The 14,157-nt window shown below is 41.7% G+C and overlaps 1 protein-coding gene across 4 annotated transcripts in view; it reads left to right on the forward strand.

Moving 5' to 3' along the window:
* The first annotated feature begins 24 nt into the window (after positions 1-24).
* SERAC1 (serine active site containing 1) overlaps positions 25-14,157 on the forward strand; it is a 31,530-nt gene continuing 17,397 nt past the window's right edge. For 2 of the 4 annotated variants that reach the window (XR_013837663.1, XM_079971868.1), the window contains exons 1-10: positions 28-185; positions 1,874-1,965; positions 5,208-5,244; positions 7,915-8,051; positions 8,717-8,806; positions 9,555-9,686; positions 10,891-11,012; positions 12,138-12,266; positions 12,999-13,112; positions 13,277-13,439. Coding sequence is in view for 3 of the 4 variants with exons in the window: in XM_079971868.1 (XP_079827994.1) it covers positions 91-185; positions 1,874-1,965; positions 5,208-5,244; positions 7,915-8,051; positions 8,717-8,806; positions 9,555-9,686; positions 10,891-11,012; positions 12,138-12,266; positions 12,999-13,112; positions 13,277-13,439 (1,111 nt within the window). In the remaining variant the exon portion in view is untranslated. Of the gene's footprint in view, positions 186-1,873; positions 1,966-5,207; positions 5,245-7,914; positions 8,052-8,716; positions 8,807-9,554; positions 9,687-10,890; positions 11,013-12,137; positions 12,267-12,998; positions 13,113-13,276; positions 13,440-14,157 lie in introns of all 4 variants that reach the window. The other 2 variants (XM_079971869.1, XM_079971870.1) reach the window with 2 other exon arrangements.

Consider the following 14,157-nt stretch of genomic DNA (forward strand, 5'->3'; position numbering starts at 1 on the left):
CGTGCGTAGGGGGGGCTGTGGGCGGACGCAGCGCCCACCCCAGAGAGCGTAGGCGGCGCCGAGAGCGTCTCTGTTCGTTGAGAGCTGGGAATGGGCAGATGGGCAGGTAGGCGGGGGCGCGAGGAGCCTGGAGCTCATGGGCGGCCGCGGGGATGTGGTGCTGAAGCCGGCGCTCCGGAAGGCAGGTGAGGCTGCGGGGGACGGACTTAGCGCTGGGGGAGGTCACACGCGGCTTTAGCACAGCTTTCCCCCGGTCCCAGGCCCGCCCGCCCGCCTGCCTGCCTGCCTGCCGGCCGCTGCTTCGGGCAGCGGCGAATGCTTTTCGTCGTCCAAGACCTCAGCCCTGTGCGCCGCCCTTTGGGAGTAAAGCTCCCCTCGCCCTCTTTTGCACTTAGGGGTTTCATTTCGACGGAAACGTGCCTGCCTGGATGGAAGGGCTCTTTGGAGAGACGCTTCTCTTCCATTCCGAATTAAAACCTTTCTCCTCCCTTAAGGTCGACACTCATCAGTTCGAAGTTAGTCATCGCCCCCACAGCCGCCAGGCCTGGATGTGTTGCTCCGGAACCTTCGCTGCGGAGCAAGTTAACGCGGTTATAACATAAGCCACTTTACTGAAGCGTCGCGTTTAGGCGGTTTCGATGGCTTTAGAAGTCAAAAGGCCATTTTCTAAGGGGTGCTTTAATTGGCTTAGATCAGTTTCAAGTGGGCTCTTTAGCTGTCTGCCGTGTTTGCAACAGTGGCGGGTGGTGCATTCCGGATTGCATCGTTCTCACTGAGTCACTCGTGCAAACGCACAGACAGGCCCATCCCCACCCACATGTGCCTCCCTAAATACTAAGATTTGCAGTGAAGGCTTTTTTATGGGTTGAGGGATGGGTGGGAGGAAGGAGGCTGCATGCAAGAGCATTCTAACCACTGGATCCAAGCAAGTGTTAGACTATAAAGCAGACTAGTTTCCTGCATTGAGGTGATAGTCTGGGTGATGGGCCATTAAGAGAACAAAGGAAAAGGGGTTCTTTGGGAGAGACCAAATACAGTGGTACCTCTAGTTACGAACTTAGTTTGTTCCGGAGGTCCATTCTTAACCTGAAACTGTTCTTAACTAGAGGCATGCTTTCGCTAATGGGGCCTCTTGCTGCCGCTGCACCACTGGCACACGATTTCTGTTCTCATCCTGGGGCAAAGTTCTCAACTCAAGGTAACTCTTCCAATGTTAGCGGAGTTGTAACCTGAAGCATTTGTAACCTGAGGCGTTTGTAACTCGAGGTACCACTGTAGGTAGACCCTCTCCCTCAACTCAGAGATAATTAGGAGGATGAAAACCAGCATTTGAAGTAGAGTTTTGGGGCTGTGATTTGAACTAGAGGGAAAGCAGCAAGCTGCAGAGTCAATCAGAGCAGCATGTTTGATTCTTGTTTGAATCCAAGGCTGCCACTATGGGAGAAACAAGACCCTTTTGGGGTGCTAATGCTGTGAACCCCTCCATGATAGGCTCAGGTTGTATATATGTGTAAATAGACCATATAAAGTATCATAAAGACACCACAGTCTCTGCTGTGCCTCTTTTCCAAAAGGAAACATGAGCCCTGACCAAGTGCTTGGAACCCCTGGAATCTCGCACTGCTTGGAGATTGGGCTGGTGTGCAACAGTACATAGAAAAGATAGGGTTTTCTCAGTTATTGCACCAAACCTGTGGAATGCCATCTCAAGGGACACTCAACAGGCACTTTTGCTGCTAGCCTTCTATTGTGCAGTTAGAAAGCATTTTACATAGATTGACATGCTTTATCACCATTTCTTTCTTTTTTTAAATGTATTTTTATTAAAGATTTTCTTGGTTTACAACTTTATCACCATTTCATACTTTTACAGAATGTCACTGGTTGCTTATTGTGGGATTTGTTGTCGAAAGATAGGAACTCTTGGTTCAGCCCAGAAGACTGACCAATCATGGAAAGACATCCGTAAGTGCAATTCTATGATTACTAGGTTAACGGAAAGACATTAATCGTTATTTTTACTGATGAGTTGTTTCCAGATTGGCTGATCATTTTATGGGAAGGTCTTGTTTAAAACGAATAGATGATACAGTATCTACAGTCAGCTCTGTTTCAGTTGGGGTTTTCCAAAGAAAGAGGCTAGCCTTTATGTTACAGTATTTTTTGGCACTTGTGAAGAACTTTTTTATTTTCCATTCATTTTAATCTGAAGATCTTTTAGTACCTCTAGCTCTGTTGTATTAGTGTTTCGCTGCTTCTGGTTTTATTTATTTATTTTAACTTACACTGTAGTTTTTCTGCTTTGACTTTTCATTTATAAGTTTTAGTTCCTTTTAAATAAATAAGAAATGTCAATGAGTACAAGCCATATTTCATTGTCATTCTTCCTTGTCATTGGATATTTTCCGTTGCGTATGCTACAGTGGTAGAGGATGAGAATCTTGCCTTTGATCAGGCCATGTTTGTTGGTTCTACATCTGATAATTCGACTAGATGACCATCGTGATCCCTTCCAACTCTACAATTCTGAGATTCTCTTATCATAGTCTTCATCATGTTCTGCCTCCTACCAGCAGATGTGACTTCTTTATAGGTCAACTGCAATCAGCTGATGAATCCTAATTCATAATCTGTGACTTTCTGAATTAAAGAGTATTTTTAAAATACAGAGCATCTTAAATATTATTTTCTAATGCAGAAACCTAATACTAGTGATGGATAAGCTTGCATGTCTCTGAGATGCTGCTGAACCATAGCCATCTGGGGAAAAGGTGAACAATGCTGATTAGAGTCATCAGTAAAAGTTAAGCACCTTAATACAACTTAATCCTCCAAGTACCCGACTGATGCTGTTTAAGTGAAAGTAGCTTCTGGTGGTGCATCCCTTTAATCATTAGTAATTTTAAACTTATCAAAATGATGGTAGAAGGAGCATGTCTGTATAAAAAGCAATGAAGTTGCTTCTGCTAATGGAAACAAAAATGACTTTACCAGCCAGATCCTATGCATGTTTATGTAGAAGTAAGTCTCATTGAATTCTTTAAGCTTTATTGCCAAGCACAGGTGCCAAAGATTGTAGGATTTGTACAAACCTCATTGTGACTTACCCTTCAGATAAATGTGTAAGATTGCAGCTTTATTTTTTAACTTTTTGTTTTATTTATTAAACATGAAGAAGCAAAATATGGTCACATACAGAATCATAACAGAACACAATCTAAGGCAAATTGTAAAACATAGTCATGAGAGCTGCAGCTTTAACACTGTTCTTATATCTAACAGCAGGTTGGAGCCAGAGAAAGTTAGTTGCTCTTGGTTCGTAACTTTTCACATTGACTTGGGGCCTAAGACTGCAGCCTAAATTAGCCGTACTTACCGTATTTTTCGCTCTATAACACGCATCTGACCATAACACGCGCATAGTTTTTAGAGGAGGAAAACAAGAAAAAAATATTCTAAACAAAACAGTGGATGTATGATTTTTATGGTTCATGCTGTGGCCACAGACGTGTGATCTGATGGTGAGTTTGGGGTAGCCCAATGCAAAAATCCTGAGGATCCATGTGGATCCGTGCTTTGTAACCACGTTTTAAGTGGGGAGGGAAGGAAAAGCACTCAAGGGACAAGGAGCACGCGTGGAGAAGGAGCTTTTCGGAGAGCTGAGCGGGGAGGAGGGAGGGAAAGAGCACTGTTGCTTTAAAGGTATACTTAAGGTATTCGCCCTGTGCCTGGGTTTTTTTCCATTTAACAGTTTGCAGCCTTTTCCTTCCGCTCCTTGTTTTGAGGCAGAATAGATTTGAGCAAGTGAGGAGGACTTGGATTGCAGGGGATTCGCCATTAGCTGTGTAAAAGCGCTCCTCTTAGCAGCCTGAGTGATAAGCAGCCACCAGCAGCAATAGAGTGGAGCACAAAAAAGTGGTAGGGGCACTAGGACCCAGACAATGCTCGAATCTATCCTGCCTGAAAACAAGCTGCTCCCACCAGAGGCATTTCTCTTGGGTATGGTCGGCCAGCTGGTGCCGAAGAAGGATAAGAATTTCTTTTTGTACACTACTACGGCAGCAAGGATTCTCCTAGCAAAGTATTGGAAGACACAAGAGTTACCCACGCTGGAGGAATGGCAGGCGAAAGTGATCGACTTTATGGGACTGGCAGAAATGACCGGCAGAATCCGCGACCAAGAGAAAGAGACTGTGGAAGAAGATTGGAAGAAGTTTAAAATATATCTTAAGAGCTACTATAAAATTGAGGAGTGCTAAAATGCTGAGGGAAAGGAAGACGTAGAATTGCAGCGGTAAATTGTGTTTGGTTTAGGGTGAAATTGAAAAGGAGAATGAATTTATATTTAATTGGCTAAAAAGGGTTGCTGAACAATTGTTAAAATAAAGGATGCAAAAAGGGGAAGGTATGGGGAAGTCTGGGAAAAGAGGTTTATGGAAATAAGGTAAAGAGATTATGATTTTTTGTGTTTGTTTTTATGTTATTTTTGTGTTTGTTAAAAATTGGAAATTAATAAAAATTTTATTTAAAAAAAAGAAAAAAAGAAAACAAGCTGCTCCCTCCCAGCGGATCAGCTGAGACGCGGGGATTTGCAAGTTTTCCCCTCTCCCTCATCCCCAGCCTTTTTTTTTTACTTCCTGGTTTTCACTGCGTGGCTCAGAGCTCGAGGTTGGTTTTATTTTGCTGCTGGTTGCTTAAATTCTATCTTTCCTGCCGTCCCTCTGCAGCCTCATTGCTCTGTTTAGAGAGCACACAGACCTTTGCTAGCGTCTGTGCCTCCTCCCGTGTAAGTGGCTGCTGCCCGCTTTGCTGCCATGGCTCTCCTTCCCTCCCTCCTCCCCGGCTCCAGGTCGCTTTAAAGCAAGCAAAGCGAGAGCCTCGTAGAGTGTGTAAGCGGCTCCCGCTTTGCTTGACTGACGGCAGCCATGGCTCCAATCCGTGCATTCGCTTCGTAACACGCACAGGCATTTTCCCTTACTTTTTAGGAGCAAAAAAGTGCGTGTTTTGGAGCGAAAACTACGGTAATTTACCTGGGAGTTACCCCAAGTGAATTCAGTAGGACTTATTTCTGAGTAGGCCTGGTTAGGATTGCACTGTAAGGCTGGATCCATCTGATTACTGTTTATGATGTGATGAATAATTCAATATTTTAAAACCTGCTTTTTTGCATATACAGTGACACTGAGTTGTTGTTTTTAATTTTTAAGGGAAAATTGCAAAATTAACTGGCTCACTTATTTTAAGGTAAGTTTGAATATGCAAACATCCAAATAGTTAACAATGAATTAAAATTGAATGTAGATATGTGTGTGTGTATCTGTATTTCCAGAAAATACAGTGGTACCTCAGATTAAGAACTTAATTCATTCTGGAGGTCCGTTCTTTACCTGAAACTGTTCTTAACCTGAGGTACTATTTTAGCTAATGGGACCTCCCGCTGCCGCCACGCTGCTGCTGCACAATTTCTGTTCTCATCCTGAAGCAAAGTTCTTTACCCGAGGTACTATTTCTGGGTTAGCGGAGTCTGTAACCTGAAGCATCTGTAGCCCGAGGTACCACTGTATGAGCAAATGCATAATAATAATAATAATTTATTATTTCTCCCCGCCCATCTGGCTGGGTTTCCCCAGCCACTCTGGGCAGCTTCCACAGAAGCCAAAAATACACTAAAATCATACATTAAAAACTTCCCTGAACAGGGCTGCCTTAAGATGTCTTCTGAATGTCAGGTAATTGTTGATCGCTTTGACATCTGATGGGAGGGTGTTCCACAGGGCGGGCACCACTACCGAGAAGGCCCTCTGCCTGGTTCCCCGTAGCTTTGCTTCTCACAATGAGGGAACTGCCAGAAGGCCCTCGGCGCTTGACCTCAGTGTACGGGCAGAACGATGGGGGTGGAGGCGCTCCTTCAGGTATACTGGGCCGAGGCCGTTTAGGGCTTTAAAGGTCAGCACCAATACTTTGAATTGTGCTCAGAAACGTACTGGGAGCCAATGTAGGTCTTTTAAGACCGGTGTTATGTGGTCTCGGCGGCTGCTCCCAGTCACCAGTCTAGCTGCCGCGTTCTGGATTAGTTGTAGTTTCCGGGTCACCTTCAAAGGTAGCCCCATGTAGAGCGCATTGCAGTAGTCCAAGAGGGAGGTAACTAGAGCATGCACCACTCTGGCAAGACAGTCCGTGGGCAGGTAGGGTCTCAGCCTGCGTACCAGGTGGAGTTGGTAGACAGCTGCCCTGGATACAGAATTGACCTGTACCTCCATGGACAGCTGTGAGTCCAAAATGACTCCCATGCTGGAGATGTAGTTTTTAAAAGAGATAAATTATTGTCAAATGTTGCATTTAATTCATTGTTTGGAAATTGTACCTTCTAATCTTAAAAGTGCCAAAAAACAATTGATTTAGACTTTCTGTTGGCTTTCCACTTTGTTTCTTAGCCATTAGCAATTTTTACCTTCCTAGGTTCAAAATGGACATTAAAAAAAATTAATCAAACTTGCGCTTTTAATGCTCATTTTAGGAGTAGGTCAGCTGTGTGTTGCTTACTCCAGTGAAAAGCATTGAACATTCACTGTGCAGTTGAGTGGCATGTGCTAAGTACTTCAATGTTGTGACTGTTCCTTTGCCTCCCTGTTTGGCAGCTGAATACTGTGAATCCTATTGCCAAAGGAACTTATGTTACTGCTTCAATCAAAGATTGCTCAGACTTGGAAATAAGCAGGGGGAAGTGGCAGGTTTGGTGGTAGTTTGCCCTCTTCTGTACTCGGCCAGGCTTCATTGCTGACAACAGAGATCTTCTCTTCTATATTTTAAAATTTGTGTTGGAGATGATCCATCTAAAGTTCCCAGACTGCTGTAAAAGAACTGCTAGGAAGTCACAAGATGAATCTGCCTGCTGCACATCTGCATGGTTCACTGGTCAGGCCTTTCCTAACCATGATCTGAGTTACTGGATTTGAATGTCACAGGGACACTCGTTTAAGAAACCAAATTAACTTTGCTAAAGCTGGGCACAAGAGGGAGAGGTGATGAGGCAAGGAAGAAGGGCTACCCTTAAGCTATTCATATAATCAGTTATCAGTAATCAATATATTCATATATGCTCACACATAATCAGGGCTTACAGTATTTTATAATCCATTTTGAATCAAAGGGAAGCTGTGCCTTAGCTAACTGCAAACTGCTTGAAACAGCAAAATTAGGAGCCGACCTTTCCCCTACAAACATCCGTGTACGCTGAACCGTGAATCAGAGATACTGGTGCAAAACCCCTCAGATACAGGCTAAATTAGTCCACTGGAACAGGAAGAGCTAAACCACAAAATCTCCAAAACTCCCTGTCCTGTCCTGTCATAACTAGGGGAGAGGTTAGACAGAGCGTCACTGCAAGCAACGAAAAGCAGAAGTAGAACTCCGTGCTTGACCAGTGCTTGACCAGGAGCTGGAAGCATGGCAAGAAGCTTGCTAATTGGCTAATTTTCGCTGGCGATATCGTGACTGCCTCATGGTTGTCTCATGATCTATGATTTGCTGTGATCTGCTCAGGTATAAAGACCTCTGGATTTCTGTCAATCGGGGTCCCAGTTCCTTTTGGAAGAGATTCCAAACTGGGTCCTTATTGCCTGGCAATAAACTTCACCTTCTAATTCTCCATTGCTGCGTCTGCCTGATCCTTATTAACGCCAAGTGGGTACCTGCTTACGTTCTCGTGCATCAGTGAGGAGGGAGTGAATGGGCAACAGCTTCTTCCTGGGCTGATAAACCATGGTTTATTGGACCAGATCGGTATGCCTGAACCAGCCCATCATGTTTAAAATTCAAAGAACTGTACATACACATGCTTCCAATTTGCATCTTAAGAAAAGTCATTTTTGAATTTTTGTATTAATACTTAAACTGATATCTTTCTTTTTAAAGTGGTTGCATCTTTGCTATATATGAAGTTCTGGCTTTAAGGAAGTTGTTCTCTTTTGATACCCAAGTGGTACAGCAAGAAAAACTGAAGTCCTACATTTATTTACAAACAGTTTCTTTAGATCCCAGTGAATATCAAGGTAAGAGACCATTGGGCTTTTATGTTATTCAAGAAATAATGTAGAGAACAAAGAGGGGGGAAATAACATGAATTCTGTGTTTAATAATTAATTTTATAATGAATGATTTTAGAGTGTTGTTTGTGCTGTACTTTTGTACTGTTTTATTGTTGTTAGCCGCCCTGAGCCCGGCTTCGGCTGGGGAGGGCAGGATATAAATAAAAATTATTATTATTATTATTATTATTATTATTATTATTATTATTACTGCAGTGCTGAGATTAGTAGCAATATTTACTTCACAAGCACCAGGATTTTGCCTAGGTTGAAGAAATGCATCTTCTGACTGGAACTTTTCTTAGTCTATGTGCAGACCTCTTAAGAGTGCTGCTGATGTTACGAACATTCATTCCTAGAAGCCAGGGCAAGCAGCCAAGCTCCATTAATCCTGAGTTATACCTGGGAACCAGCCATTGCTTGGCCTGCAGCACTGTACACCTGGTGCCATTGTACAGTTTTTCCTGGTTGGCAGGTTTTGTCATAATTGGAGCCCAAAGAAATATGTGTGTGGGAGGGAGAGTTTGTAATAGGACATTATCTCTATAAGAAATGCGCTTAATATGACAGCAGCCTTTATGTATTGTATGACCCTAACTAAATCTGCACTTTTGTTGTTTTTTTAATAGGGATTACTTACCAAGTGAGAAAAGAACTTCACAGAGCAGCAAGGAAAATACTAGAAACAAATGCTAGAATTTTCCGAAGACCATTTGATGGTAGGTTTGATCAAATCTGCTATACCTTAAGAGTGTTATTCCTAGGTTTAGCTATTTAACTTTGCTCTTTGTCTCTGACAGTGTCCATTGAAATGCCCTCACTGCCTTGCCTGTTAGCTCTGCTTACCTCATTCACTCCAAACCAAGTTCCTTGCTTTCCTGTTCTGTAGACTGCTTATCGGGTGTTTTCAGTTCTGCCCTAGCTCAGCTAGGTCTGCCTGCCTCAGAATAACCATATTTTAAGGTAACAGGTTTAGAGCTACATAATGGCAAAGCTGTGAACCAGAAAGGTCCCAGTTTCAGTCGCAGCTCTGGCACCAACTCACTATATCACAGCAAGATGCAGATGATAATACTGACTTGCTGAACAGGATTGTTGTACGGAATATTGAACTTAGAACACTTTTAAGCACAGCTTATATGCAGAGCATAATTAATTATACAATAATGGTTTTATCAGTATACAGCATACATAACTGTTTCTTCTGTCCTGCTGCACTTTCAGCTCATTTCTGTGCACTGTTTTTATTTTTATTGGTAAACTGCCTTGAGTCCCTGTCAGGGTGGCAAGGCAGAGTTTAAATAAGTATATAATAATTATACTGTTGTAGAAATAATGATTCCATCTGTTGAATAATATGCTTTAAAATGCCGCTTCTGGAAGAATTTCTCTTCATTTTCTGCTGATAATGCAAAGTTTAATGAACAACTGCAATCATTTGGTTCTTATTTTATTTTTTGAGTAAAGAACGCTTCAGTACTTTCGACGCAGATGAGCATGAGTGTGCCTTGTGGCTCCTTGTGAAAAGAAGCCAGTCAGAAGATAAAATGGTCCGATTACAAGCTGTGCAGGAATTAGCCTCCAATTGCTACTGGCATGGTAAGGTATTCTGTTATGAAAGCTAGTGTTTTAACTTGTGGCCCTTAACTCACAGTTATTACTATGGAAAGACCCCTCAGGCTAGGGGATAGGAATACAATCTAAGATAAAGTTCTCCTGTGAAGGAGATTTGTGCAGGACAGCATCTCAGTATTTTGTTTTTTCAAATAGGTTTTTTTGTATGCTTTTAACACTACATATTTTGTAAATATTTAACTTGGGTTATGCTCACACTAGTGGGTGTACATTGGATAGATTTCCTATATACTGGAGAATCACTGCAGCATTTTCATATTTGGCATCCTGTTTAATCTTAGTCTTCAACATAGGATCAACTTCTGAATTATTTACCAGACCTATCATCCTTTATCCTTTTGTCTGCTGTTTATTTGATCAATCTTTATCTTGCTCTTGAAATCTTAAACAAACAAATATGGTTGTGCAACAATATGAACAACCTTGAGGTTGTTCATAGTTGTTGAGATTGGAGCTGATCTGAAAAAATCTCTTAAAATCCCTACTTGGTTATGAAGCTCACTAGGTGACCTTGGGTCAGTCACTGCCTCTCAGCCTAACCACCTTGCAGCATTGTTTTTGGGATTAAAGGGGGGGGGGGGGAAGAACCATATATACTACCTTGAGTTCCTTGGAGGAAAAGGTAGAATATAAATGCACTAAATAACTGATTTGTATTTTCATTTAAAAAAATATAAAAGAAGAGGAATATTTTTAGTTGTCTGCCACCTGCTTAGAAAAAAGCTAGCACTGAATATCCAGTTTTGACTCGGCTCTACAACCTACCCATTGAAGTCCAATGCTTTAAGGATTATATCAATGTTCATTTGAGCGCCTGGTGTATAAATTTATAAATTGACAAACTAAGTTTAAAAAAACTAAATGTGGACACTAGGGTTTCAAATCAGCACTGCAACTATTCCCCACCACCACCCTGAAAAATTGATTATTTTTTTTATCCTATTTGTATTCGACACCTTAGTGCATACAGTCCTTTCCAAACAGAAGGATGGAAAGTCTCTTCTTTTTCTGTTCCTCCATACATTGTGAATTACCATATGTCCTCACTTGCATTTATTAATTGCAAATTTGTATTGCTTGCTTACTTGCATGGACTTTACAAAACTTTATAAACAAAGGCAAATATTTCAAGTTTGCTTAAGTCCTAACTCTATTTGTTCTAATACAGATTATCAGTATAGGACAGCTGCCCAAGCAAGTGATCAGAGAACTACTGTTGGTTTAGCTCGAAGTAAAGATGTTGACCTGCGGTTTTTCCTGCTACCCCATCTTTTACCAAAACAAAAAGATGTACGTATTATGAAATCCAGACTTCACCATTTTTCATAGAAGTATTTTGAAATCTAGTATCTAGGAGTCGACCCATATAGCTGGTCTAACATAATAACTGATTTATATTTTCATCTATGTGGATTAACAACAATTTGAAATCTTAAGAAGAGTTGGTTTGACATTTCCTAAGTTAAGGAAGGTATCTTTCATTATCCAGTCCCTATGGCTGATGGTGACTTCAAGATCAGGGCTTAGATTTAAGGGGCAGAGTCATGGTGCAGCCTGGAATGAACAGAGAGAGAAGTGGAGATGAGATCAGGGATATGTCAAGCCATGCCATCCCTGGGAGTGTAGAGGCAGGGACACAGAAATAAACTGAAGTCTGTAGGCAAACAGGGAGTAATTCAATGAATGACAAAGGAGGTTGCTCCATCAGTTCGAACATTGCTGCTTGCATGATGGAACAATCTCCCCTCTTGTCCTCTGATGTGCTATTCTGGGGGTTCTCCCCTCCCAAGCCAATTTGGGGAGCTTGAGAGGCGTGCCGGGGGAAGGGGAAGCTCATTTGTGCAGGCCTCAGTTAGTAGGAGCAGTCAGTTGAATCTAGCCCATAGCAGGAAAAGGAAAGATCGAAGGACAAAACACAGTGACATAAAAGATTAATTGGAATTAGTGCAGAAGGTGAAGAGTGGCAACTACTGGATGCTCAGACTGGGGTCTGCAAACTGTCCTGGAAACAGTTGTACTTTGCAAAACTTAGGGCACAACTGAACTGCATGGCAGACTGCTCTTCCAGGCAGGCTTGGACACGTCTCCCTAAACTAGCCTTGGCTAGAGCTAGCAGTGAGCAGAAACATCTAGAGAAATCCTCATCCTTGTACCACATCTGGAAGTCAGTTCAAATTGCTGTTATTGTTAGGTGGCCCTTGCTGTGCATATTATGGAGGGCAAGATGAAACATATGGAAGCAGTTTCCAAGATATCTAAGACCCATGGCATCTAGGGCAGTAACTTCAATAGCAGTTAGGCACTACATTTTTCTGATGTGAACTGGTCATTTCACACAGTTCATTGTTTTTACATAATTTCCTGGTGCCTGCTGTTGTGGGAGGTGTTAACAGGTGTTTTTGGTTTACATTACAGGCTTGTTATTCAGAAGATGAACTTCTGTTGTTGCTGGCAGCTTTACCTCAGACAGATCTTGACCCGTGTGTACAATATTTTACATCATTGGCTTTAAGAGAAAGCAGCCAGACCATTGCTGCACGAAAGGTGTGTTCCTAACTCTAAATATTTTGACAAAAATGGAACAACGCATGCTCTGAGTTACCAATGAAGGTGGAAGAGGCTTGACAGAACAATTTTATCTTGATGTCTGTGTTTACCTAATCTGTCTTCCAGTTAATGTGTGAAACCATTAAAAAACCACTCTGTCTGCCAGTAAGTTCTTAAATTTTATGTACCATTCTGTGCGATCTTGCCTTTTTTCTTCTCACTATTATTTCCAGCTCTGAATATGTTCTAGGAATGGAAATTCCTTGAATCCATCTCGTTGGGTGACTCCTGACACACACAGTAACATTCTTAAGGAAATATATTTTTTGTATTGAGAAACAAAGTCAGGATAACATAAAGGCTGGTGATTATTTTTTAAAGAAAAAAATTATCAAAAATTCATTTCCATGTTTAATTCATTTTCCATAGTTTAATAGTTTGGGAGGTAATCTTAATAGCAGAAAAGCTCTGCAGTGCTGCTGGCCTGCCTGTTTTGCTATCTTGCTAACTAGTCCTAGCTATCATAAACAGGAAGCATTAGCCAGTACATCTTACGGAGGCTGGAAGTTGGACCTCTCTTCCATTTGCCCCGTCAAGTTACCAAGATGGCCTAATCCTTAAATGCAAATTTTACAAATCTAGTTGTAAGGAAAGCTTTTAATGTTGACTTCTCTTTTTTGAAGTGAATTGAAATACATTCCTGAATATATACATTTTTTTTTATTCCAGGGGGGCTTATGGTGTTTTGGTGGAAATGGGCTTCCTTATTGTGAAAGTCTCAGTACTGTTCCTTCAAAGGCTGTGGAACTCTTCTGCTTACAAGCCTTAGTGCATCATTCCAAGGTAATTCAGTAGCAACACAACCACCTTTTTAAGCCTCTGCAAATAGATGCCTGTTCCCTAGATACAATTTCTATAATGATTTTTATCTGGATGGAAGACAAAACATGTCACAAACTATTTGCCAGCTAAAGATAGTCATGATAGTACTTCCTGCCTAATTTCAGATTCCTAGTCATTGTGATGAAATTGAAGCAAGTGGGGGGCTTCAGCTGCTGCAAAAACTATACCAAATCCGCAAGGATTCCCCCAAAATACAGAGGAGCATCATTCACATAATTGGGAACATGGCGCTTAATGAACAGCTTCATTCATCTATATTTCGTGCAGGTAATAGCAAAGCTTATGGTCTCTGAAAAATGGAGAATTAACTGAAAGAAACGGGACCCTGTAGCTTTTTCTTTATAATAGTCGCAGATGCTTTTTATTCTGTTGGGTTCAGTTACCTCCAGGTAAGTGGGCAGAGGACTGTAGTCTGAGATAATGTGCCAAGTGGTCCGAGGTGAAAGGAATTCATTGCTGGATTATGAATGAACCTTAATGGAAGAACATAATTATGCATAAGTATAGCCTACTAATGTAGGCGACATGTTTCCTTCTATTATTTAGCCTATTTATACAGTCAGCCATTCTTATCTGTTGAATATCTGATGCATTCTCATTCTGAGAACTGCATATTAAATGGATGTTTAGAAAAGGGTGGTGGTCCCTCCGTGCGCCAATACTGCAGTGATTCCAGATGGAGGGCAGTTCCCTACATTCTTATCATATGTGGATATGAAATAATTAAATAAAATAAAAAGATTTAAGAACTGCAACTGGTAAGGCATTTTCACCAGTGGGCTGTGTCAGGTGGAAGGCTGCTTGTTCAAATGCTCCCCTGCAAGCAGACAAGTAGCATATTGGAGGAAGGCTAGGCTGGGCCCTTTTCCCTGATATGCTAGTTCTAAAAGTGCAAGGAGAGTTTTTAAAATAGGGAAATATTTGAACAGGCAACCCCTCTCGCAGACTGCTCTTGTTGAGTCCAGAAAAATAAACTTTACCGTGT

Source organism: Podarcis cretensis, assembly GCF_951804945.1.
Source record: "Podarcis cretensis genome assembly, chromosome: 3".
NCBI lineage: Eukaryota > Metazoa > Chordata > Lepidosauria > Squamata > Lacertidae > Podarcis > Podarcis cretensis.